This window comes from Sus scrofa, chromosome 4 (genome assembly GCF_000003025.6).
Source record: "Sus scrofa isolate TJ Tabasco breed Duroc chromosome 4, Sscrofa11.1, whole genome shotgun sequence".
In the NCBI taxonomy this organism is placed as follows: domain Eukaryota; kingdom Metazoa; phylum Chordata; class Mammalia; order Artiodactyla; family Suidae; genus Sus; species Sus scrofa.
In genome coordinates, this window is record NC_010446.5 from 46,031,882 (window position 1) to 46,055,879 (window position 23,998).

The following is a 23,998-nucleotide window of genomic DNA, read 5'->3' on the forward strand; positions in this document are numbered from 1 at the left end:
ATCTTTAGTTTCCTTGATTAATGTTTTATAGTTCTCAGCATATAAGTTCTTTACCTCCTCAGTCATGTGTATTCTCAGGTATTTGATTTTTTGGGGTGCAATTTTAAAAGGTATTGTATTTTTGTAATCCCTTTCTAATATTTCATTGTTAGTATACAGAAATGCGACTGATTTATGAATGTTAATCTTATATCCTGCTACTTTGCTGAATTTGTTAATTGGTTCAAGCAGTTTTTGGGTTGAGTATAGTATTATGTAGTCTGCATACAGTGACAGTTTTATCTCTTCCTATTTGGATGACTTTTATTTCTTTTGTTTGTCTATTTGCTTGGCTAGGACTTCCACAACTATGTTGAATAGCAGTGGTGAGAGCGGGCATCCCTGTCTTGTTCCAGATTTAAGAGAGAAGACTTTCAATATTTCTACATTCAATATTATATTTGTTGTGGGTTTGTCATAAATGGATTTGATTATGTTCAGGATTGTTCCCTCTATACCCACACTGATGAGAGTGTTTATCATAAATGGATGTTGGACTCTGTCAAATGCTTTTTCTGCATCTATCGAGATGATCATATGGTTTTTGACTTTTATTTTTTTAATGTAGTGTATGACGTTGATTGATTTGCATATGTTGAACCATCCTTGTAAACCTGAGATGAATTACACCTGGTCAAGAGCTTAATGTCTAGAATATACAAGCAACTTACACAACTCAACACCAAAAAAGCCAACCACCCAATGGAAAAATGTGCAAAAGACCTGAATAGACCATTCTCCAAGGAAGATGTACAGATGGCCAACAAGCTCATGAAAAAATGCTCAACATCCCTGATTATTAGAGAAATGCAAATCAAAACTACCATGAGATACCACCTCACACCAGTTAGAATGGCCTTCATTAATAAGTCCACAAATAACAAGTGCTGGAGTGTGTGTGGAGAAAAGGGAACCCTCCTGCACTCTTGGTGGGAATGTAAACTGGTACATACCATGGAGAACAGTATGGAGGTACCTTAGAAATCTATACATAGAACTACCATATGACACAGCAGTCCCACTCTAGGGCATATCTCTAGACAAAGCTTTCCTTAAAAAATACACATGCAGGAGTTCCTGTTGTGGCTCAGTGATTAACGAATCCTACTAGGAACCATGAGGTTGTGGGTTCGATCCCTGGCCTTGCTCAGTGGGTTAAGGATCCGGCATTGCCATGAGATGTGGTGTAGGTTGCAGATGCGGCTCGGATCCCACATTGCTGTGGCTCTGGTATAGACCAGCGGCTATAGCTCCAATTTGACCCCTAGCCTGGGAACCTCCATATGCTGCGAGAGTGGTCCAAGAATATGGCAAAAAGACAAAAAAAATACACATGCACCTGCATGTTCATTGCAGCAGTATTCACAATAGTCAAGACATGGAAACAACCCAAATGTCCATCCACAGATGATTGGATTAGGAATACGTGGTGTATATATACACAATGGAATACTACTCAGCCATTAAAAAGCACGACATAATGCCATTTTCAGCAACATACTGAGTGAAATAAGTCAGAAGGACAAAGACAAATACCATATGATATCACTTATAACTGGAATCTAATATATAGCACAAATGAATGTTTCCACACAAAAGAATAGACTTGTGGCTGCCAAGGGGGTGAGGGAAGGAGTGGGTGAGATTGGTAACTTGGGGTTAATGGATGCAAACTACTGCTCTTGGAATGGATTTACAATGAGATCCTGCTGTGTAGCATTGAGTACTATGTTTAGATACTTATATTGCAACAGAACAATGGGAGGAAAAAGTATGTATACATGTATGTGTAACTTGGCCCCCATGCTGTACAGTGGAAAAAATAAATAAAAAAGAAAGAAAAAGAAGAAAACTACAGCCCGATATCACCGATGAACATAGATGCAAAGATCCTCAACAAAATATTAGAAAACTGCATCCAAATATATTTAAAAAGGATCATACACCATGATCAAGTGGGATTTATCCCAGGCATGCAAGGATTCTTCAATACCCACAAATCAATCATGTGATACACCACATCAAACTGAAAAAGAAAAAACATATCGTATCAATAGATGCACAAAAAACTTTTGACAAAATTCAACACCTGATTCTGATAAGAACTGTACAGCAAATGGGAATAGAGTGAACCTACCTCAACATAATAAAAGCCATATATGAAAAACCCACAGCTAACATCATTCTCAATGCTGAAAAGCTGAAAAATTAAACATAGGACCTAAAATATAAGGTCAGATACTATAAAACTCCTAGAGGAAAATGTAGGCAGAACACTCTTTGACCTAAATCACAGCATCATCTTGTTTGATACACCTCCTAGAATAATGACAACAAAACCAAAAATTAACCCATGGTACCTAATTAAACTCAAAAGCTTTTGTACAGCAAAGGAAACCATTAAAAACATGAAAAGACAACCCACAGTATGGGAAAAAATCTTTGCAAATGATGCAACAGATAAAGGCCTAATCTCCAAAATATATAAACATCTCATACAACTCAACAACAACAAAAAAACAAACAACCCAATCAAAAATTAGGCAGAAGATGTAAACAGACATTTCTCTGAAGAAAACATATGGATGGCCAACAGGCACATGAAAAACTGCTTAACAACACTAATCTTTACAGAAATGTAAATTAAAAGTACAATGAGGTACCACCTCACTTTGGTCAGAATGGCTATCACTAACGAGCCAAGAAATAACAAATGCTGGAGAGGGTGTGGAGAAAAGAATGCCCTCCTTCACTGTTTGCTGGAATGTAAGTTGATACAACCACTATGGAAAACAGTATGGAGATACCTCAGAAAACTAAATATAGAACTAACATATGATCCAGCACTCTCACTCCTGAGCATATGTCCAGATAAAACATTCAATCAAAAAAACACATGCACCCCTATGTTCATCACAGCACTATTAACAATAGTCAGGACCTGGAAACAACCTAAATGTCCATTAGCAAATGAATAGATTAAGAAGATGTGGTGCATATATACAATGGAATACTACTCAGCCATAAAAAAGAACAAAATAATGTCATTTTTGGCCACATGGATGGAACTAGAGATTCTCATAGCAAGTGAAATACCATATGATATCACTTACATGTGGAATCTAAAATATGTCACAGATGATCCTATCTACAAAACAGAAACAGATCACAGAGATGGAGAGCAGACTTGTGGATGCCCAGGGAGAAGGGAGGAAGTGGGTTGGATGGCTAGTTTGGGGTTGGTGAATACAAAGTATTGTATTTGGAGTGGATGGGCAATGGGTTTCTACTGTACAGCATAGGGAATGGTATGTGATTTGGTCACTCTGATCTACAACAGAAATTGAAGAAACATTGTAAATCAACCACACTTTAACTTAAAAAAAGAAAAAGAAACGAATTAAAGACTAAATTGTAAGTTCCGAAATCATGAAATTCCTAGAAGAAAACACAAAATAAAGCTCCCTGACATGATTATTGTTAATGATTTTTGGATGTGGCACCTAAAGCACAAGGAAATAAATAAAAAGTAAACAAGTGGGATGGGATTACATCAAACTAAAAAAGCTTCTGCACAGCCAAAAATAAAAGTTAATGAATTGAAAAGACCAAACTTTGGAATGGAACAAAACATTTGAAAACCATATATCTAATATTTGAAATACATAGAGAATGCTATACTTCAATAGCAAAAACAAAACAAAACAAAACAAAAACCAAACAGGAAAGGACCTGAATAGACATTTCTACAAAGAAGATATATGAAAGGCCAACATGAACACAAAAAAATATGTTAAATATCACTACTCATTAGGGAAATGCAAATTAGAACCACAATGTGATATCACCTCATGCTTATTAGAATGACCAGTATCAAAAGACAAGAGATAACATGCAGATGTGAATGCAGAAAAAGGGAACCCTTGCACATTATTGGTAGGATTGGAAAACAGTGTGGAAGTTCCTCAAAAAATTCTAAACAGAACTACCACATGATCTAGTAATTACATTCCTAGAAATATATTCAAAGGGAATGAAAACATTAACTTGAAAAGATATATGCACCCCTATTGTCACAGTAGCATTATTTACAACAGCCATGTAAACAACCTACATGGAAGCAACCTAAGTGTCCAGTGATGAATGAATGGATAAGGATGTTGTGGTATATCATCTATATCTGTATCTGTATCTATATAATATCTACATCTAATCTATCTCATATATATGAAGATGATGCACAATAAATTCCTTCAAGTAGATAAGAAATACATTGAAAGTTATAGAAATAGAGACTTTTTGAAATAGTATAAGCCTGTTAATAGAGCTATGTAGCTCTAGCTATGCTATTTCTTGTGGTAGAATTTTATGCAAGTTAACTTCTCTGCAGTTCATTTTTACTTTTTTCTCTGCCTTAAATTCTCTATCCCTAGGTTTTCATCTAGTATCTCTTTCTCATATTTCCAACTTTAACTCAAATATCACATCCTTAGAATGATCTCCCATTACCCACTTTAAGTATCTAACCCTCCATCTTCATCATATTGCCCTACATTTTCCTCATAGCACTTTACCCTATCTGAAATTACTTCATTAAATGTTGAATAAACTAATGGCTGAATGAATGCCCATTTAAATCACAACTCCTCGGTGAAGATAAATTTATATATGGATATAGAAGTGTATTGAATCTTTAAAAGTACATAGAGAAACTGCAATAATAGTGATCTTTTTGACTGCCCTTTCCATAACAACAACTCAGGCACACTTTTAAGTTCTACTTTCTTTAATCTAAGGTAAGAATAACTTAAAACAAGATGTATCAGTGCGACATCCTTAATTACATCCCCTTAAATATGGATTTCCTGTGATCCAATGACACACTTAGGATTTCATGAAGATTAAAGAGGTTTTGTTGTTGTTTTGGTTAACATTAAAGGTGTTATCTGCACAGGAAAAAATGAGATATAACCACAGTATATCCCATAAATACTCATAGAGGTCAAAGAGGAAAAAAGGAATGCCTGAAGAAACTTGTATCAATTTCAAGTGCTATCACCCCCCCAATAAGTGGTTTTGGGTTTGGTTTACAGTGCTGGAATGATTTATCATAAATACTTAACAGAGAGAAAAGATAATATATACTCCACTGTAAGTGCATTTCTTTATAATGTGGAGATCAAACCTAGTTATAATGACTGCAGAAGACAAAATAGCCAGCAGTGAAATAATATGCACTTAGCTACTGTTTGGCAATTGGGTAGTTTTTCCTCAAAAATCTAACTCATCACAGTACAGACAAAGTTGTAGAAAAACCCAACTTGCACTGCTTTTCCATTCATTAAGACAAATCATGCTGAGCCCCCACATAGCTGGAGCCCCATGCTGAAGCCCATCGCACTGTACTTTCAATAACTTCTCAGACACTGTTCTCATAATGAAACACTTTCATAGGAAGGAAAGGAGAAAAAAGCCTAGGAAAGAAAAAGACATGATAATACTTTGATTTAAAGTTGGGGAAAAAAGGCATGACCTGAGTTTGAGCTATTCATTTAAAATAAGGACACAAACTTATGACACCAAAGGAAGACAGGTTTGCCAAGAACTTCAAAATTATTTTAAAAAGAGATACTGTATTCTTTAAATCCAAACTTATTTAACAACTGAATCCTAATATTTTAACAAGGTTTGGTTTTCAAATAGGGTCCTGCATTTCCAAATTTTCCACAATTGGGAAAGGAATTTTCATAGTTACTGTTTTTCCTACTAATCTTTTTAGTCTCAGTCCACATACCAATGTGGAAAGGAGGAAAGTTGATTTACAGCAAACTCTTAGTTTATTTTATTTGCCCCAGTAAGTGGTCACTTTAAATTTAACAAACAATAATATGGTGGCAGGGGGACAGGAACTCTCCAAAGCTGCTTCCCCTAGACTTGGTTGGTTCTTCTTTGTACAAAATCTCCATTCCAGAGAACTTACCGTACTCAGGACTTGAGGTTTCGCCTCTGTAGAGATCTTAATCTGTTGGTTTGTCTTCTTGCATACTTATCTAACAGGATGTTTCTACTTAGGTGTCCTATTATATTTTGAAATTAATACATTTAATGAACCAATTCACTTACTCACCTCACCTTATCAATTATCTCTCATTGTCTCTCCCTTGTCTGTTAATGGTACAATTGTATCTGACACTTAGGCTTAAACCCCCAGGCTCCTGTTTGAGATTATTTATCCTGTCCTTTGCCCATCATGCTCATTCAATGGTCCTTTAATTTCACATTGAATCTTTCAAATTTGCCACTTTCTTTCCAGTCACCTAGTCCAGGCCCATCTCTTGCTATACTTGATCTCAGTGGGCTCAGGTCTACAGCTTGCTCTTTAAAGTCATTGTTATCATAGCTGGCTTTGGTGGCTCTGACTTTGAATCTTCTTGTTTGAATCCATTTTTTATTCTTGCTGCACTATTTTCTATCTAAAGGATTTTTATGTCATTTATCTGTTTAGAGATAATAAATGACTCCTGTTGTTGCCAAGATTGAGTCCAAATTCCTTAGTCTGTTATTTAAGGCCATTCACAATATGGCCCCATTCATTCACACAATTTTGTTTTTGTCTTTCTAGGGCTACATATGTGGCATATGGAAGTTCCCAGGCTAGGGGTCGAATCAGAGCTGTAGTTGCTGGCCTATGCCACAGCCACAGCAACGCTGGATCCAAGCCGTGTCCCTGACCTATAACACAGGACACAGCAATGCCAGATCCTGAACCCACTGGACAAGGTCAGGGATCAAATCCGAGTCCTCATAGATACTAATCCGGTTCATTAGGTTGAGCCACAATAGGAACTCCCATTCACACAATCTTACTAGTCACTATGTCCCTAAATGAAAGACTCTAACCAGGCTGGTCTACTTAATCTTTGTTCATGCCATCATCCCACCTGAATGCCCTCTCTAACTGTTCTCTGTACTAAAATTTTTACTTTTCCATAGCCAATATTCGCTCATTAGTTTGTTATCAAACATTTATTCCAACATTAATTCCAATACAATTTCCTTCAGTGAATTATCTAATCTCCTTTCAATACAGACTCTGGGACTGTTAATCAAGAGAGTGTGACAATAATAAGACCCTCTCTCCTTGGAAAGTGGAATTTTGGGCAGAGTGCCCACAGACTGGAAATTATTGGAACTCATTTAGTCCAGTGAAATAACCTGAGAAACTGTTGAGAGACTGTTTCTTGCTTACCTTGATCTCTAGAGTTATCTTATCTCCTGACATTCCCAAGTCTGGATCTCTAGACTGTCTGTTGATTCTGTGCTGATTCACTCTCATTCCTTCCAGAGATTTCTTTTTTATTAAAGAGGTAATTTCTGTTGCTTGCACTCAAAACTCCTAACTGTCAGCATTTAAAAAAGCCCACTTAAGTCCTTTGTGCCACACAAGGTCCTTTCCAAGCACTCCAGCTTTCAATAATCATTCCCTCAGTTTAGCATCTGTAGATTTTGGTATATGCTCCATTCCTTTGGCATGTCTCAGTCAGTTACCAAGTATTTACTGAGCATTAACTATTTACTGAACCTGGTTCTAGGCTACTGCATATTGTAAAAATCTGTTAACTCATTTTTTTTGAGAACAGAATATTTTTACAAATGGATTCTGGGTTCTTCAAAGTCAGTAACTTTGTCTCAAACATACATGTTCCTTCCTTGGTGCCTGGTATGTACAGAAAACACATATTCTTACTTATGGGCAAAAGCAGCCTCTTCCATTAAAGCTGTTTAAGAGGAATATAACTATAATATCAGGATTTCTTGATGCCAGTAGAATTACTCAGTAAAAATACAATAACTGGAAATATAAACTATAGTTCTAAAGAACTTGCCATCATATCTTAACTTGCTAGATAACTTGGTAGTTTTTATGAAAAAAATCATCAGTTAAGATGCTCTAGAAGTTGAGTGTGCAATCTCATATTTTAGCGCACAACATCTCCATTTCCCTAAATCACTTTGAAATAATCCTAAGAGTCAGCCATGTCATCCCTGAGAGCTTCACTTTGCATCATTCAAGTACACTGCTATCTTACATGACTGATAACCTAAGAGTCAGGCAATGTAGTAGATTTATTTAACTTTAAACCTTATATTCTATTTTAGCTATAATTAGGGATGGTTTTGGGAGGAATGAGAATTAATGCAAGCTTCTACTTTTGCTTTAACAAAAATTTCAAATAACTACCAACCAGCCATTGGTAGGTAGCATCACTGAGATCCTGGTTGTTACCCTATCCATGGGGCAGCCATGGATATTAGGGCAATAAGGAAAAATGAGTAATAATCTATTGACAACTGAGAGGGAGAAGAAAGAAAGAGAAGCACTCACTTTCTTTTCCAGTCTGTCAATTAATTTCTGGAGTCTATTTATCTGGGTCATCCATTGGTTATCTTCTTCTAGTAAACCTTGAGGGGAAAATCAAGAGGGCAGTGTGTTAAGTTCTAGACAGAGCAGGAAAAATTTGGCATCTCAGAGCTTTCTTTTGCCCTGAAGGAAAAACACAGCATCATTGACTAATTAACACATTACACACACACACACACACACACACACACACACACACACACACCCCTACACGAGTCCTTTCTAAGGTATTGTTTTCCATAGGTCCATGCACCCCAGTTGGTTCATTTTCACAAGTCTGTTTTTTTTTTTTTTTATGTCATTGTCTGAACTGGCCTTTGATAGTCAAAAGAGCAGATCCTGCTGAACCATTTTTACCACCCCATGATGTGGTTGATTTTTCTTTTGGAAAAAAGAAAGCACCAAGGAAATTATAGTCCTGATCACAGCAACGGGCAAACTGTTAATCAAAAAGAAGTATAAAGCAAAATAGCAAGTATCTTCTAACTTGAGTGGGCACAATGGTCACGGCATAGCAGGAAAGAGTACAGGCTCTGGAGTCTGCTGATTTGGTCAAATTACTTGATTCCTTTGGCCTCACTTTTTGTATTTTTATTTTTTAAAACTTTTGCTGCCCTATGGCATATGAAGTTCCTGGGCCAGGGATCAGATCTGAGTCACAGTTGTGACCTGTGCTACAGTTGTGGCAACATAGGATTCTTTAATTGACTGTGTTGGGCCAGGGATCTAACCTGTGTCCTGGTGCAGCAGGGATGCCACCAAATACTCTGCACCACAGCAGGAGCAGTACTTTTCATATTTTCTCCCATTCTGTAAGTTGTCCTTTTTTATGGTTTCCTTTCTGTGCAAAAGTTCATCAGTTTGATTTGGGCCCATTGGTTTATTTTTGCTTTTATTTCTGTTTCTTTGGGAGACTGACCAGAGAAATCATTTGTAAGGTTGATGTCAGAGAATGTTTTGCCTATGTTCTCTTCTAGGAGTTTGATGGTGTCTTGTCTTATGTTTAAGTCTTTAAGCCATTTTGAGTTTATTTTTTTGCATGGTATGAGGGTGTGTTCTGGTTTCATTAATTTACATTAATTTACATCCTTACCTTTTTACAATAAAATGTTCTAGCTGTGTGCAAAGTGGCATTGATATTTTTACAGGGATTTCATGGAGTCTGTAGACTGTCTAGGGAAGTATGATCATCTCAACAATATTAATTCTTCCAATCTATAAGCCCACTATCTTTTTCCATCTGTTTGTATTGTCTTCAATTTATGGTATCAGTTTTCTCAGTACAGATCTTTTACTTCCTTAGATTTATTACTAGATATTTTGTTACTTTTGATAGAATTGTAAATGGGATTATTTTCATAATTTCTATTCCTGATACTACATTGTTAGTATATAAAATGTAATAGAATTATGTATATTAATTTCACATCCTGGAACTTTATGTAATTCATTCATGAGTTCCAGTAGCTTTTAGGTGGTGTCCTTAGGATTTCCTATGTACAGTATCACATCATCTTCAAATAGTGACAGTTTTACTTCTTCCTTTCCAATTTGGATTCCTTTTATTTCTTTTTTTATCTGATTGCTGTGGGCAGGATTTCCAATCCTATGTTGAATAGAAGTGGAAAAATTTGACATCCTTGTCTCATCCCTGATTTTAGAGGAAATGGTTTCAGCTTTTCACCATTGAGTATGACATTAGCTGTGGGTTGTCATATATGGCCTTTATTTTGTTAAGGATGTTTCCTCTATACCTAATTTCTGGAGAGTTTTTAATCCTAAGTGCATATTTAATTTTGTCAAAAGCCACTTCTGCATCTACTGAGATGATTATGTGATTTTTAGTCTTCAAGTTCTTAATGTAGAGTATCATAAATTGACTTGCAGACACTGAACCATGCTTGCATCCCTGGGAAAAATCTGTTAATATATTGCTCAATTTGTTTGCTAACATTTTATTGAGGAATTTTGCATTTATGTTTATCAGTGATATTGACCTGAAATATTTTTTCTGTGAGATTATCTTTTCAGGTTTTGGTATCAGGGTAATGCTGGCCTTGTAGAATGAGTTTGGATGTGTTCCCTCCTTTGCAGTTTTTTCAAATTATTTCAGAAGGATATGTGTTAATTTCTTTTCTAAGTATTTGGATTCACCTGTGAAGATAACTGGTCTTGGACTTTTGTTTACTGGGGTTGTTTTATTGCTGTCTAAATTTCATTGCTCATATTTGGTCTGTTCATATTTTCTATGTTCTATGTATGTATATGTTAATTTCATCTTGTTTAAGGTATTATTTAAGGCCATTGTTTCCTTATTGATTTTCTGTTTATATGATATGCCCATTGATGTAAATAGGGTGTTTAAATCTCCTACTCTTATTATGTTACCATCAACTTCTCCCTTTATGGCTGTTAATATTTGCTTTATGTGTTCAGGTGTCCTATGTTGGGTTTTTATATATTTGCTATATTTTATTTGCTATATTTACTATTGTTATATCTTAATCTGGGATTGATATATTTGTATTGCTTTCTCTTTTTTTGTGTGAACATCTATTATAGATTTTTGGTTTGTGGTTACCATGAGTTTTATATAGACCAATCTATATGTATCTGTGACTATTTAGTGTTGCTTATCTTTTGAGTTCAAATCCATTCTAACAGCTCTGCATTTTTATTCCCACCCATACATTTAATGTTTTTGACATAGTATTTTGCATTTTTATGTCCCTTAACTTTTGTGGATATAGACGATTTTACACTTTTGTCCTTTAGTCTTCCTACTAGCTTTATATGTGGCTGTGTTACTACCTTAGTGCATATTTTCCTTTACTAATGAGACTTTTCCTTTCAAAATTTTCATATTTCTGGTTTTGGCCTTTTCTTTTCCACTTAGAAAAGCCCCTTTAACATCTCTTGGAAAGCTGGCCAAGGGGAAATGCTATATTTTAGCTTTTTTCTTTTCTATGAAGTTTTTGATCTCTTTGTCAAATCTGAATGGAAGTTTTGCTGGTTGGAGTATTTTTGGTTATATGTTTTCCCCTTTCATCACTTTAAATGTGTTGGGCATCCTCAACAGCAGAGTTTCTGCTGAAAAGTAAGCTGATAGCCTATGGGAGTTCTATATGTTAACTTGTTGCTTTTAATATCCTCTCTTTATCTTTAATCTTTGCCACTTTATTTTTATTTATTTATTTATTTATTTTGCTTTTGGGGGCCGCACTTGTGGCATATGGAAGTTCCCAGGCTAGGGGTCAAATTGGAGTTGCAGCTGCTGGCCTATACCACAGCCACAACAACATGGGATCTGAGCTGCATTGTGACCTACATTGTGCTCAGGGCAATGCCAGATTTTGTGTGCAAACTCTATTCCCCATAGTCTTCCCCCAAAAATAAACTCTGCTGGCCTTTGAAGTCAAATGTTCTGGAGGTTTGTTTCCCCAGGGCAGGATCCCCAGGCAATAGAGCCCAATGTAGGGCTCAGACCCCTTGCATGCTTGTGGAGAACATCTGTGATTGTAATCATCCTCTCATTTATGGGTCAGCCTCTTAGGACTCCGCATCTCATTGTGTTTCCTTTTTTTGTATTTAGTTGTAGAAGATCTTTACTGTCAGTCCTTGGGCTTCTCATCAGTAGTTGCTCTGTTGTAATTCTGGTATCCATGGGAGAAGGTGAGCTCAGGGTCTTCCTACTCCACCATCTTGGCCACTCTGAGTGGTTCTAAATGAGCTGTGTTTTTTTTCCTGGATGTTTGTACTTTTGATATTCACCAGGAGACAATACTGTTCCAAGTAGTCACTGATCCTAGGAGGCTACCTGAAGAGTAGAACTGAACCCAACTCACAACCAGCTGACATCACACAAATCACACAATCTAACATAGAGATCCATGAGAGAAAAAAAACAAATATTTCCCATTGTAATTACTGATATTTTGAGGTTATTTGTTTCACTGTAAAAAATGGAATAATAATCTCTTACCTCTGAACAAACTGCTTAAATTTCTGGGGAAATTGATATACTAATACCTATCATAAGTTAAAATAACAATGTTGAAAAAAGAACTTTGAAATCTTTCAAGTACAATCTGTACATACAGGATATATCTATATATTGATTTTGTGAAATAGTAGATATTTAAATATTCATTTGTGTTACAATGACATGTTCAAGTGATATGTGCATGTATATATACACATACATATAAACATGTAGATATATTCACACTTCATAAAAATTATTCTAGGGAATTCCCATCTTGGTGCAGCAGAAATGAATCTGACTAAGAACCATGAAGTTGGGGGTTTGATCCTTGGCCTCGCTCAGTGGGTTAAGGATCCGGCATTGCCATGAGCTGTGATGTAGGTCACAGATGCAGCTCAGATCCCATGCTGCTGTGAGCTGTGGCATAGGTTGGCAGCTGTAGCTCTGATTCGACCCCTAGCCTGGGAACCTCCATATGCTATGGGTGGGGCCCTAAAAAAATTACTCTAATACTTAGCAATGTAAGTTTTCATATTTCAAATTAATTTTAAAGTAATTAATATAAATGATATGGTTAAAATAACTATTGAGGTCTTAGTCTAATAAACTATACACTTTGAAAGCATGGCTATGGCTTTAATCCTACCACAAAGGAAATGATAATCCTTTTCCTAAAATGAATTTAGAGAATGAATGAAATGCTTAGGCAGGCTTAGGGATCTGGAGTTAGGGGGCAGACTAAAGGGTACCCCCTTTGTTTAAAGATGATGAGGATTTCTATAGTCTCAAGTCTTTCACACATATTCCGTATCCATCATGTCTCTATGTACTGCCCAGATACAACCGCTAGGATTCTGACAGAACTGATGATTAGGATCATCACCACAGTACTTAATACTCAGATTCTTCAGCACTTTGGTTTCAGACAAACTTTTTTGGTATAAAGAAAGCATTCCATTATTATTGTTTTAGCTGCCTTTTTTACATTTTAAAATAAGTCAATATGAATATACAATTGAGTAAATCTGAAGAAGAAAAATGACAAAGCTTCATTACCTGGACTGTAGACATTAAACTGAGGGCTGTTGGGGGAGAAGCTGTTGTGTCTCTGGACTCGGCGACTTGATCGTTTTCCAGGCCATTGGATTGAAAGGACTTCTGGCTTAGTTGGCCCTTGTCTTGAACAACAAAGATAATATTTAACCTCAATGTCAGGGCTTCAGTCTCTTATCTCAAGGAACATATCTTCAAATATCAGTTACAAAGATTTTCTAGTGCAGTGAAATGAAAACATATGAGAATTATAGCTTGGCAACATGGTCTGGAGATGTGTAATAATATAATAATATAATATGTCAAACTAAGGAAAAGATATTGGAATTTTTTTATTCTTGCAATTAGAGTAAAAATCCTACCTTAATTTTTAATATAAAAAATTCTTTCTTTATTGTCCAAATCATCAATGGAAAAAATGTTTACTTGTACACTGCCATTGTATTTTGTTTAGTTTGAGAAAACCTATGGAGTTTCTTTTTCTTTTATTCAATTTTAAAATAATTGTTTAAATCTGGAGTTCCCATCATGGCACAGTGGAAACGAATCTGACTAGGAACCATGAGGTTGTAAGTTTGATCCCTGGCCTCACTCAGTGGGTTAAGGTTTCAGCTTTGCCGTGAGCTGTGGTGTAGGTCACAGACACAGCTCAGATCTGGCATTGCTGTGGTTGTGGCTTAGGCTGGCAGCTGTAGCTCAGATTAGACCCCTAGCCTGGGCACCTCCATATGCCGCTGGTGTGGCCCTAAAAAGACAAAAAGACAAAAAAAATACTTGTTTAAATCAAAGCTAAATATAAACACCATATTGTATCAATAGTCAAATAATCCTATAAATTTATTTCTAGAAACAGAACCTCCCCTCTGCTATACCATGTCTCCATTTCCTTTATACGAAGAATGATTTTCAACCAGTGTTTATATGTATATAATATGCTTAAATTCCTATTTGTTAGGGATGCGTGGCCAAGAGATGGTGAAGTAGGAAAATGCTGAGCTTACCTCCTTTCATGGGTACGCTAAACTTATAACTATTTACAGAGCCACTATTGATGGGAACAACCTGAAGACTCGCAGAAAAGATGTTACACAAATAAAGGAATCATTTATTTATTTGTCCAATAATGAGATTGGTAGGACAAATGGAGATACAACATGGTAAAGATTCATACCCATAAGTAAGCAACCCACAACAAAAGGAAAATGACTACTGTAGTTCTCCGAAGTGAGGGGTCCAAGTACAATGCTGAACTCCCCAGAACATATAGCTTTGAAGGCAGTGGGACATGCATATAGGTGATCTGGAGGGCTCTAGGCAACAGAGACCCCACTCTTAAAGGGCACAGGCAAAAAACTCACACAATCTGAGACCCACAGTGGAAGCAGTAATTTAGGAGGAATCTTGACCAGACCCAATTGCTGATCTTAGAGAGCCTCCCAGAGAGGCAGAAGGCAACTGTGACTCTCCCTGGGGACAGAGACAATGGTGACAGCATTTCTAAGAAGCTGCTCCACCACAAAGATATTTGAGCTGGAAAGCATAATTTTGGAGTCCTCCTTTTCACACTCTAGTTATAGAGGTTTATGCCTACATTAATAAATTGACATCAGTCCTAGGAACACCAAAATTGTCAGCCAGGCACACAGGGACCCAGTCCTGCCACCAATTGCCCCAGGACCAATTGTGCAAACAGCAGCCTTTCTTCAGCCTCTGATACCCTGGACCCTACAATTAGCCACCCTGGAACATGACACTTCCCAGCGATGGACTGACATCAGCACTAGGATACCATGAAGCAAGCCACACCAGGACCTAGTCCTTCCTACCAGCTACTATAAGGCAGGGACTTGTAGCTAACTATGTCAGAGGAAAGCCCTGCCCACCAGTGAACCCATTAATAGTTGGACCTACCACAACAGAGGGCCCATGCAGTCCACATAGTGGGAACTCCTAGAGCATACAGCTCTGGTAAGCAGAAGGTAGTGCTTTTCCAGGCCCAATAGGACATTTTCTATTTAAATCTACTTCTGTAAGATTGGGAAACATAACCAACCTACCTAACACACAGAAATAAAAACAGAGAGCTTGGCAAAATGATGTGAAAAAGGTATACGTTCCAGATAAAGAAACAAAATAAAAACCCAGACGAAGAACTAAGCAAAGTGGAGATAAGCAATCTACCCAATAAGAGTTCAAGCTAATAAATCATACTCAGGAGAAGAATGGATGAACATAGGAGTTAAAGAGATAGATATAAAAAAGAACCAAACACAGCTGAAGAATACAATAACTGAAACAAAAATACACTTGAAGGAGCCAACAGTACAGTAGATAATACAGAAGGAATGGATCAGTGACTGGAAGACACCAAAGCTGGTGTAAATTACCAAAGCTGAATAGAAAAAAGGAAAAAGAATTTTACAAAGTGAAAATAGTTGACGAGACCTCTGGGACAACATCAAGGTAACTAATCGTGCCTTTATAGAGGGCCCAGAAGAAAAGAGAGATGGGGGAAGAGAATTTACTTGAAGAAATAAAGGCTAAAAATTTTCTAATGCAAGAAAAGAAATAGACATCCAGGTTTAGGAAGCATAGAGGTCCCAAACAAAATGAACTCAAAGAGATCCACATCAAAACAAATTGTAATTAATATAGCAAAAATTAAAGATAAAGAGAAATCCTAAAAGTGGTAAGAGAAAAGTAACTAGTTACATACAAGGAAACTTCCATGAGACCATCACCTGACTTTTCAGGAGAAACTTCAGACCACAAGTGTGTGGTAAGGTACATTTAAAATGATGAAAGAAAAAACTTACAACCAAGAATATTCTACTAGGCAATGCTGTAATTCAGATTTGAAAGAGAGATAGTTTTATAGATAAGCAAAAAGCCAAAAGAATTCAGCCCCACTAATCTAGCTTTACAATTAATGTTAAAAGGATTTTTCTAAATTAAAAAGAAAAGACTACTATTAGAAATATGAAAAATATTAAAAGAAAATCTCATTGCTAAAGGCAATATGCAGTAAAGGCAGTAAATCAACCAAAAAGCTAGCAGAAAGGTTAAATGACAAAACTAGTAAAATCATTTATATCCACATTATGTAGTTAAGGGATACACAAAAGATAAATATATAAAATATGGAGAGGCCATATTTTATATCTTAGGAGATCAACAACTTTAAATAATTACATATATGTAAATAATTACATATATATGGTTATATATTTTTATACGTAAATGCCATGGTAAATGCAAACCAAAAACTATATAGAGATACACACAAAAAAGAAAGAAGTCCAAACAAAATTACCTATCAAGTCAAAAGGGAAAATAGCAAAAGAACTAAGGAATAAGAAAGAACTTCAAAAAGTAACCCCAAAACAATTAACAATATCTATCAATAATTACTTTAACTGTAAATAAGCTAAATCCTTCAATCAAAAACATAGCATGGCTGCAGGGACAAAAAAGAACAAGACCTGTATATGCTGACCACAAGAGACTGACTTCATATCTAAAGATACATAGGCTGAAAGTGAGGGAATGGAAAAGTATTTCATGCAATTGGAGATAAAAAGACAGCTGGGGTAGCAATGCATACATCAGACAAAACAGATTTAAAAAAAAACTGTAAAAAGAGACAGAGAAAGATATTACAGGAGTTCCCATTGTGGCTCAGTGGCTTAAGGACACAATGTTGTCTTTGTGAGGATGAGGGTTCAATCTTTAGCCTGGTTCAGTGCATTAAGGATCTGGTGTTGCTATAAGCTATGGCATAGGTTGCCAATGTGGCTAAGATCCAGTGTCGCTATAGCTGTATCACAGGCCCCAGCTGTAGCTCCGATTCACCCCTGGCCTGGGAACTTCCATATGCCACAGGTGTGGCCATGAAAAGAAAAAAAAGAAAGAAAGAAAGAATGATATTACAGAATGATAAAAGGATCAATTCAACAAAAAGGTAAAACAATTGTAAATGTATATATACTCAACATAAGAGCACTTAAATACATACAGCAAATATTAACAAATATAAAGGGAGAATTAACAGTAACACAACAATAATAGGAAATTTAACAGCCCTCTTACAACAATAAACAGATCATCCAGACAGAAAATCAACAAGGAAACATTGGTCTTAAAAGAAAAAGTAGACCAAAGGAACATCTCCCACTTATGAATCAGGAAGTCACAGAAAATACAAACAAACCAATTACCAGCAATGAAACTGAATCAGCAATTAAAAAAACTCTCAAATAAAAAAAAGTATATCACTACATGGCTTCAAAGGTGAATTCTACCAAACATTTAAAGAAGAGTTAATGCCAATCCTTTTCAAATTATTACAAAAATTTGCAGAGGAAGGTAAACTTCTGAACCCATTCCAATGAGGCCAGCATCACCCTGATGGAAAAATGGCCCAAAGACACCATGAAAAAAGAAAAGTACAGGCTAATATCACTGATGAACATAAATGCAAAAATTCTCATAAAGTATTAGCAAACTGAATTCAACCAAAGAATAATATACCATGATACATAAGATTTATCCCAGGGATACAAATATGGTTCAATATCTGTAAATCAATCTATGTGATACCGTACATTAAGAAAATAAAGAATAAAAATCATATAATCATCTCAACATATGCAGAAAGAGCTTTTGACAAAATTCAACATCACTTATTATAAAAACTCCCCATAAATTGGGTATAGAGAGAACATTCCTGAACAAAATAAAGGTCATATATGACAAGCCAAGCTACCTTTACACTCTACAGTAAGAAGTTGAAAGCATTTTCTCTAAGGTCAGGAGCAAGACAAGAATTCCCACTCTCACAATTTCTATTCAATATAGTAGTAGAAGTCCTAGCCACACCAATAAGACAAACAACAACAAAAATAAAAAACTTTCACTGCAGATGACATTATATTATATACAGAAAAGTCCTAAAGATGCCACCAGAACTATTAGACTATTAGAACTATTAGAATTAATAAATTTGCAGGATAAAAAATTAATACATAAAAATCTATATACTATCAATGTTTCTATACATTAACATCAAACTATCAGAAAGTGAAATTAAGAAAACAACTTACAATTGCATGAAAAAGAATAAAATTTCTAGGAATAAATCTAACCAAGTAGGTAAAACTACTGGAGTCAGAAAACTATAAGACATTAATGAACTTAAGACAACATAAGTAAAAGTAAAAGATATCCTGTACTCAAGGATTGGAAGAAAAAAATTATTAAAATGACCATACTATCTAGGCAATCAACAGACTCACTGAAATTTCTACCAGAAAAAAAAAGGTATTTTTCACAGAGTTAGAACAAATAATTCTAAAATTTGCAGAGAAACACAAAAGACTCTGAATAAATTAAATAATCTTGAGAAAGAAGAACAAAGTAGGAAGTATCATGCTCTCTGATTTCAAACTATACTACAAAGCTATGATAATAAAAACAATATAGTACCAGCACCAAAACAGACACCTAGCTCAATGGAACAGAATAGAGAGGTAGAAATAAACTCTCTCACACATGATTAATTAATCTAGGACAAAGGAGGCATGAATGAACAATGGAGAAAAGAGCTTCTTCAGTAAATGTTAGGAAAACTGAATGGCTACATGCAAAAGAAACAAACTATTTTATAATACCATATACAAAAATAAAATTGAAACTGATTCAAGGCAAATGCTGTGGGTTTGTCATTTCCCCAAAGAAGATATATGGATGGCCAAAAGGAACATAAAAGATGCTTAACATCATTAATTATTAGAGAAATAACAATAATACAATGATGTGCCACCTCACGCAAGTCAGAATGGCCATTAGTAAGGCTACAAACAACACATGCTAGAGAGGGTATGGAAAAAAGGGAACCCTCTTATACTGTTGGTAGGAATGTAAATTGGTACAACTACTATGGAAAACAGTATGGTGGTACCTTAGAAAACTAAATATGACAAGCTTGTGGTTGCCAAAGGGGAGGAGGCAGGAAGTAGAGTGGACTGGGAGTTTGGGAGGGGGGTTATTATATGCAAACTATTACATTTAGAATGGATAAGCAATGATGTCCTACTGTATAGCACAGAGAACTATATCCAATCTCTTGGGATAGAACATGATGGAATATCATGTGAGAAAAAGAATATATATATATATATATATATATATATATATATACACACACACACACATATATATATGTATATAGAAAATGACTGGGTCACTTTGCTGTACAGCAGAATTGTCACAATACTGTAAATCAACTATACTTTAATATGAAATTAAAGAAAACTTAAATGCAAGAGCTGAAATCACAAGACTCCTAGAAGAAAACAACAGTACACTTTTGTTGTTATCATTATCTTTTTTTTAGGGCCATACCACCCATGGCATATGGAGGTTCCCAGGCTAGGGCTCGAGTTACAGCTGTAGCTGCTGCCCTAGTCACAGCCACAGCAACATGGGAACATGGGATCCAAGCTGTGTCTGTGACCTACACCACAGCTCACAGCAATGCTGGATCCTTAACCCACTGAGCGAGGCCAGGGACTGAACCCACATCCTAATGGAAACTAGTCGGGATCATTAACTGCTGAGCCATGATGCAAACTCCTGCAGTACACTTTTGATATCAGTCTTGGCAATATTTTCCCCACTGCCTCCTCAGCAAGGGAAACAAAAGCAAAAATAAACAAATAAGACCGCACCAAACTAACAAACTTTTGCACAGTGAAGGAAAATATCAACAAAATGAAAATGAAGCCTATTGAATTAGAGAAGATATTTGCAAGTGATATATATGATAAGGGGTTAATATCCAAAATATACAGAGAACTCATACAACTCCTCAACATCAGAAAAAGAAATGTTAAAAATGGGTGGAGGGGAGTTCCCGTCGTGGTGCAGTGGAAACGAATCCAACTAGGAACCATAAGGTTGTGGGTTCGATCCCTGGCCTCGCTCAGTGGGTTAAGTTCTTGAGGCTTTCTGAGGTTATGTGATACAAATTGTATTTCATCTTGGCTCTTATACTACATGCTTACATTTTAGCTTTCTCAGATCTCCTAAATCAGAGCTTTATCTCCTAATTCTGAGCTTTATCCTATTGATTCTTTCATCTGTCTTATCATTGTGGATTTGGGACTCCTTTTTTCTAGATGCTTTAAATGCCATTTTTGAGAGGTTTAGGGAGGGACCAAAATAAATAATCTATGTTTACTCTCCAATCTTTAACTAGATGTCCTTCTAGATTTCCCTTAATTACAAGAAAGTCAACTTTCTAGCAACTTTGGTGGTAAGGAGGAGATGATTAGAGCATTCCTTCTTTATGTTAAAGCTAAAGAAATTGATGTCTGAGCTTTTACAATCAGTTTGTGAAATTAAAGCTTTTCCTTACTTCTATAACAGACAACCATCAAAAGAAGAAAAATAACTTCTAAGCCCAGAAGTTGTCTTTCTGGATAAAGAACAACTTTGGAAAATAGAACAAAATTGCAGATTTTGCTATAAAAAATAAATTCACATAATTAAATTGTATTCCCAGAAATCTAGTTTGTGAGAAAGAAAGGTTTATGTAAGAGGACAGGTGTCCTCTAGACAGAAACTTCAGTATAACCTAATGATTGTTCTTGTCTTTGGCTATTAGGTACTTTCAAAGACACAGAATTAAGTGGCTCCCATTAAACCAGTTTGCCAAAGCAGATACAATGAGTGTTACATAATGCCATCTGAAAATATCACCTCTGTGGTATTCCAGCTGTATGCATCTTTTCTCTCTGAAACTGCTATTTTCACATGAATAGACACAGACATTTTGCTCATCACAGCACGTCTAACTCATTACTGCAGGATGAATGATACTATGTGATTACTCCCTGGGGTTGATAGCAGAATAGATGGCTTCTCAATTTTTTTCTTTATTTCAACAAGTCATTGTAACTCGAAGCTTCACAAATATTAATCCCCAGAGTAATATTGATGCTGAAGGGGAAGCAAATTATCATAACCCTGAAATTTTTAAAGATATCTGTGGGTTGCAACTTTTGACTGCACAGAGCCTCATGAAATCTTCTTTTATGATATAAAAAAACAATGCAGGAGTTGTCTCACAGTGCAGTAGATTAAGGGTCCAGTGTTGTCAATTTAGCGGTTTGGGTCACTGCTGTTGCATAGGTTCGATTCCTGGCCCTGGAAATTTCATGTACTTTACGTTGGGCCAAAAGAAGAAAAAAAAAAAAACTAATGCATTTTTTAGGGGGGATATACCTATTTGACCTCTCCTCTCTGAGCTTGTTCTCCTCTCCCTCAAATTTACTACATACTACTGTGAGACTAATTTCTCTTAAACCTCGTCTTTATTATATTTCTCCTTTATTTATAACCTATGACAATCTCTGATCATATGGAGTCTAAACACATTTGTCTAGCTTTAAAGACCTATCTTAACCCTGTCTCTCTATGTCCCAGGTCTTCATCTGATGATCCTCTATAGCTTCCTGTACCTGGAATCCCCCCTCATTTATTCAGTGTCATATATTTAACACATAGTTGTGCCAGGTATAGGGAAGCAAGGCAAAGCCCCTGCCATCCAGAAACTCAAAGTCTAATTGGAAAGGTAAGTGAGAGACTGAGATTGGAAGTAGATATAAGTAGAGGGTACTAAAGAGAGTACATGGTGGTAGAGTGGGAGGTATAACATTCTGTCTTGGGAGCAGTGAAAGCTTCTTAAAGAAAGTGTTGCCCAAGCAGTGACCAAAAAATCTAGGAGGGGTTAGTCAGATGAGAGACATGGGTCTTAAGTAGTGGATGAGGATACTCATCCCTTCAGGAAGATATCACTGTCACTAAATGCACCCAAAATATCCAAGTCAAGTTTTGTCTCCTCATGAGGCTTCTTCACTGATCTCTTGTTTGATATCACAGGAAAAAGGGCAGCCATAATTCCTCTCTGTCTTTTCTCCAATGAGGAGCTCTCTGGGGCTCTTTACTTTGGTGTCTGGTGGCTAGCTGACTGGAAGATGGAGCCTTGGGAGCCAAATAATCTTGGGCTCAATTCACATGCTTCAGTCAGAGTAACCAAAACTTCACATCAGATATTATGGGCACAAATCCATAGTGGAACCTTGTTTTCTGTTTGACTATTCATGTAGTTCCCCCCCTCCCCCGGAAATCTCCCTGGGGAGAATATTATGGATTTGGGGTAGGATTTGGGCATTCTGGGTGCCTTAGTCAAATGCTATACAATAGCACTCCCCTAAACTGACATCAGATCCACAATATTTCCTATTCTCCCAAGCTGTTTTTGAGCTAGAAACCTAGAAATAAAAGATTCATTAATTCTCTAGTGTCTTCTACTTTCCTTAAACTCTGAATTATCATGCTTTTTCTCATTAACCCCAGCTGCTATGCAGCTGTTGTCAGGGGTCACAGGAGTTCAAGATCAGCCTGTGGCCTAACACAAAGAACAGTTGTTCATTATACATTCACTCTATGGTGGTGAGTGTAGAATGCAAGTCTGTAGGAGGTGACTGTGGAAAAAAACCTAAAGTGCAGGTAAAGAAGCCTTTTTCAAGCCTCTTCTCGGGTGGCAAAGGATTGATTCTAAAAAAGGGAGAATCCATTTTATGTGAAGAAAATCTGAAGAAAAGGCAATAAATCAGGTCTCACTTTCTCAAGAGGAAAATGAAATCAGTTTCACTGTGCTTTAAGACATTCCGTCATCCTCTGTTCAAACCTGAGGAGATGGGTTGTTGCTTTTCTAAAGCTAATTGCTACACTTTGCTATCTGATATGGAATCACCCAATATAATGAAAATACTAAATTTATATTGCTAAAATGCTGCAGAGAACCATCGAGGAATGCACGTCCATGTTCATCAGCTGCACAGGCTCATTAGATCTGAAATTACAGGCTTTTTTTGTTAGAATTAGATGATGCTCACTCATTTTTACATTGTAAACATAAGGTTGAAAATACCACTGTTTTTCTGAGATGTCCTAATAATTATGTATCCATTAATTTGTTTAGAAAAATTGGCCCTACAGAGTAGTCTGTTATTAGCCTCCTTAAAAAAATGTACTGTGTGGTTCTCCCTAAAATTCAGAAATTAAATAAGCCATATCCATAGGTCTAAAGTAGCACATGCAAAAATATCTTGCATAACCATGGGTTTTGCCAAGTGCTTCTCTAGCTTGCAAGGTAAAAAATGATAACTTAAAGTACCAGCTGTTGGTGGGAATTATTTTGATGTCTGCTTTACAGACATTTCTAATCCAAGGTTCTCTTTAGCATTAGTGCCATCATTTACATAACTATTATATTATCACCACTTATCTTCTCAGTGATATCAATTGGTGGTATTGAATTTTGAAACTTTTTCCCATTATTCAATTTTCTCTATTTCCTTAAATAATTAGGCTTGTTGAATTCTTAGGTATCCTGCTATATCTAGGTTCACTGAGCCTGTAAGACTTTTTTC

The 23,998-nt window shown here is 36.2% G+C and overlaps 1 protein-coding gene across 1 annotated transcript in view; it reads right to left on the reverse strand.

Annotated features, from left to right (window-relative positions):
• NECAB1 (N-terminal EF-hand calcium binding protein 1) overlaps positions 1-23,998 on the reverse strand; it is a 257,897-nt gene that overhangs the window by 50,105 nt on the left and 183,794 nt on the right. Inside the window, exons 7-8 of the mRNA XM_021089131.1 lie at positions 13,503-13,624; positions 8,426-8,502 (exon numbers count right to left, since the gene is read on the reverse strand). Coding sequence (XP_020944790.1) covers positions 8,426-8,502; positions 13,503-13,624 — 199 coding nt within the window. The remainder of the gene's footprint in view (positions 1-8,425; positions 8,503-13,502; positions 13,625-23,998) is intronic.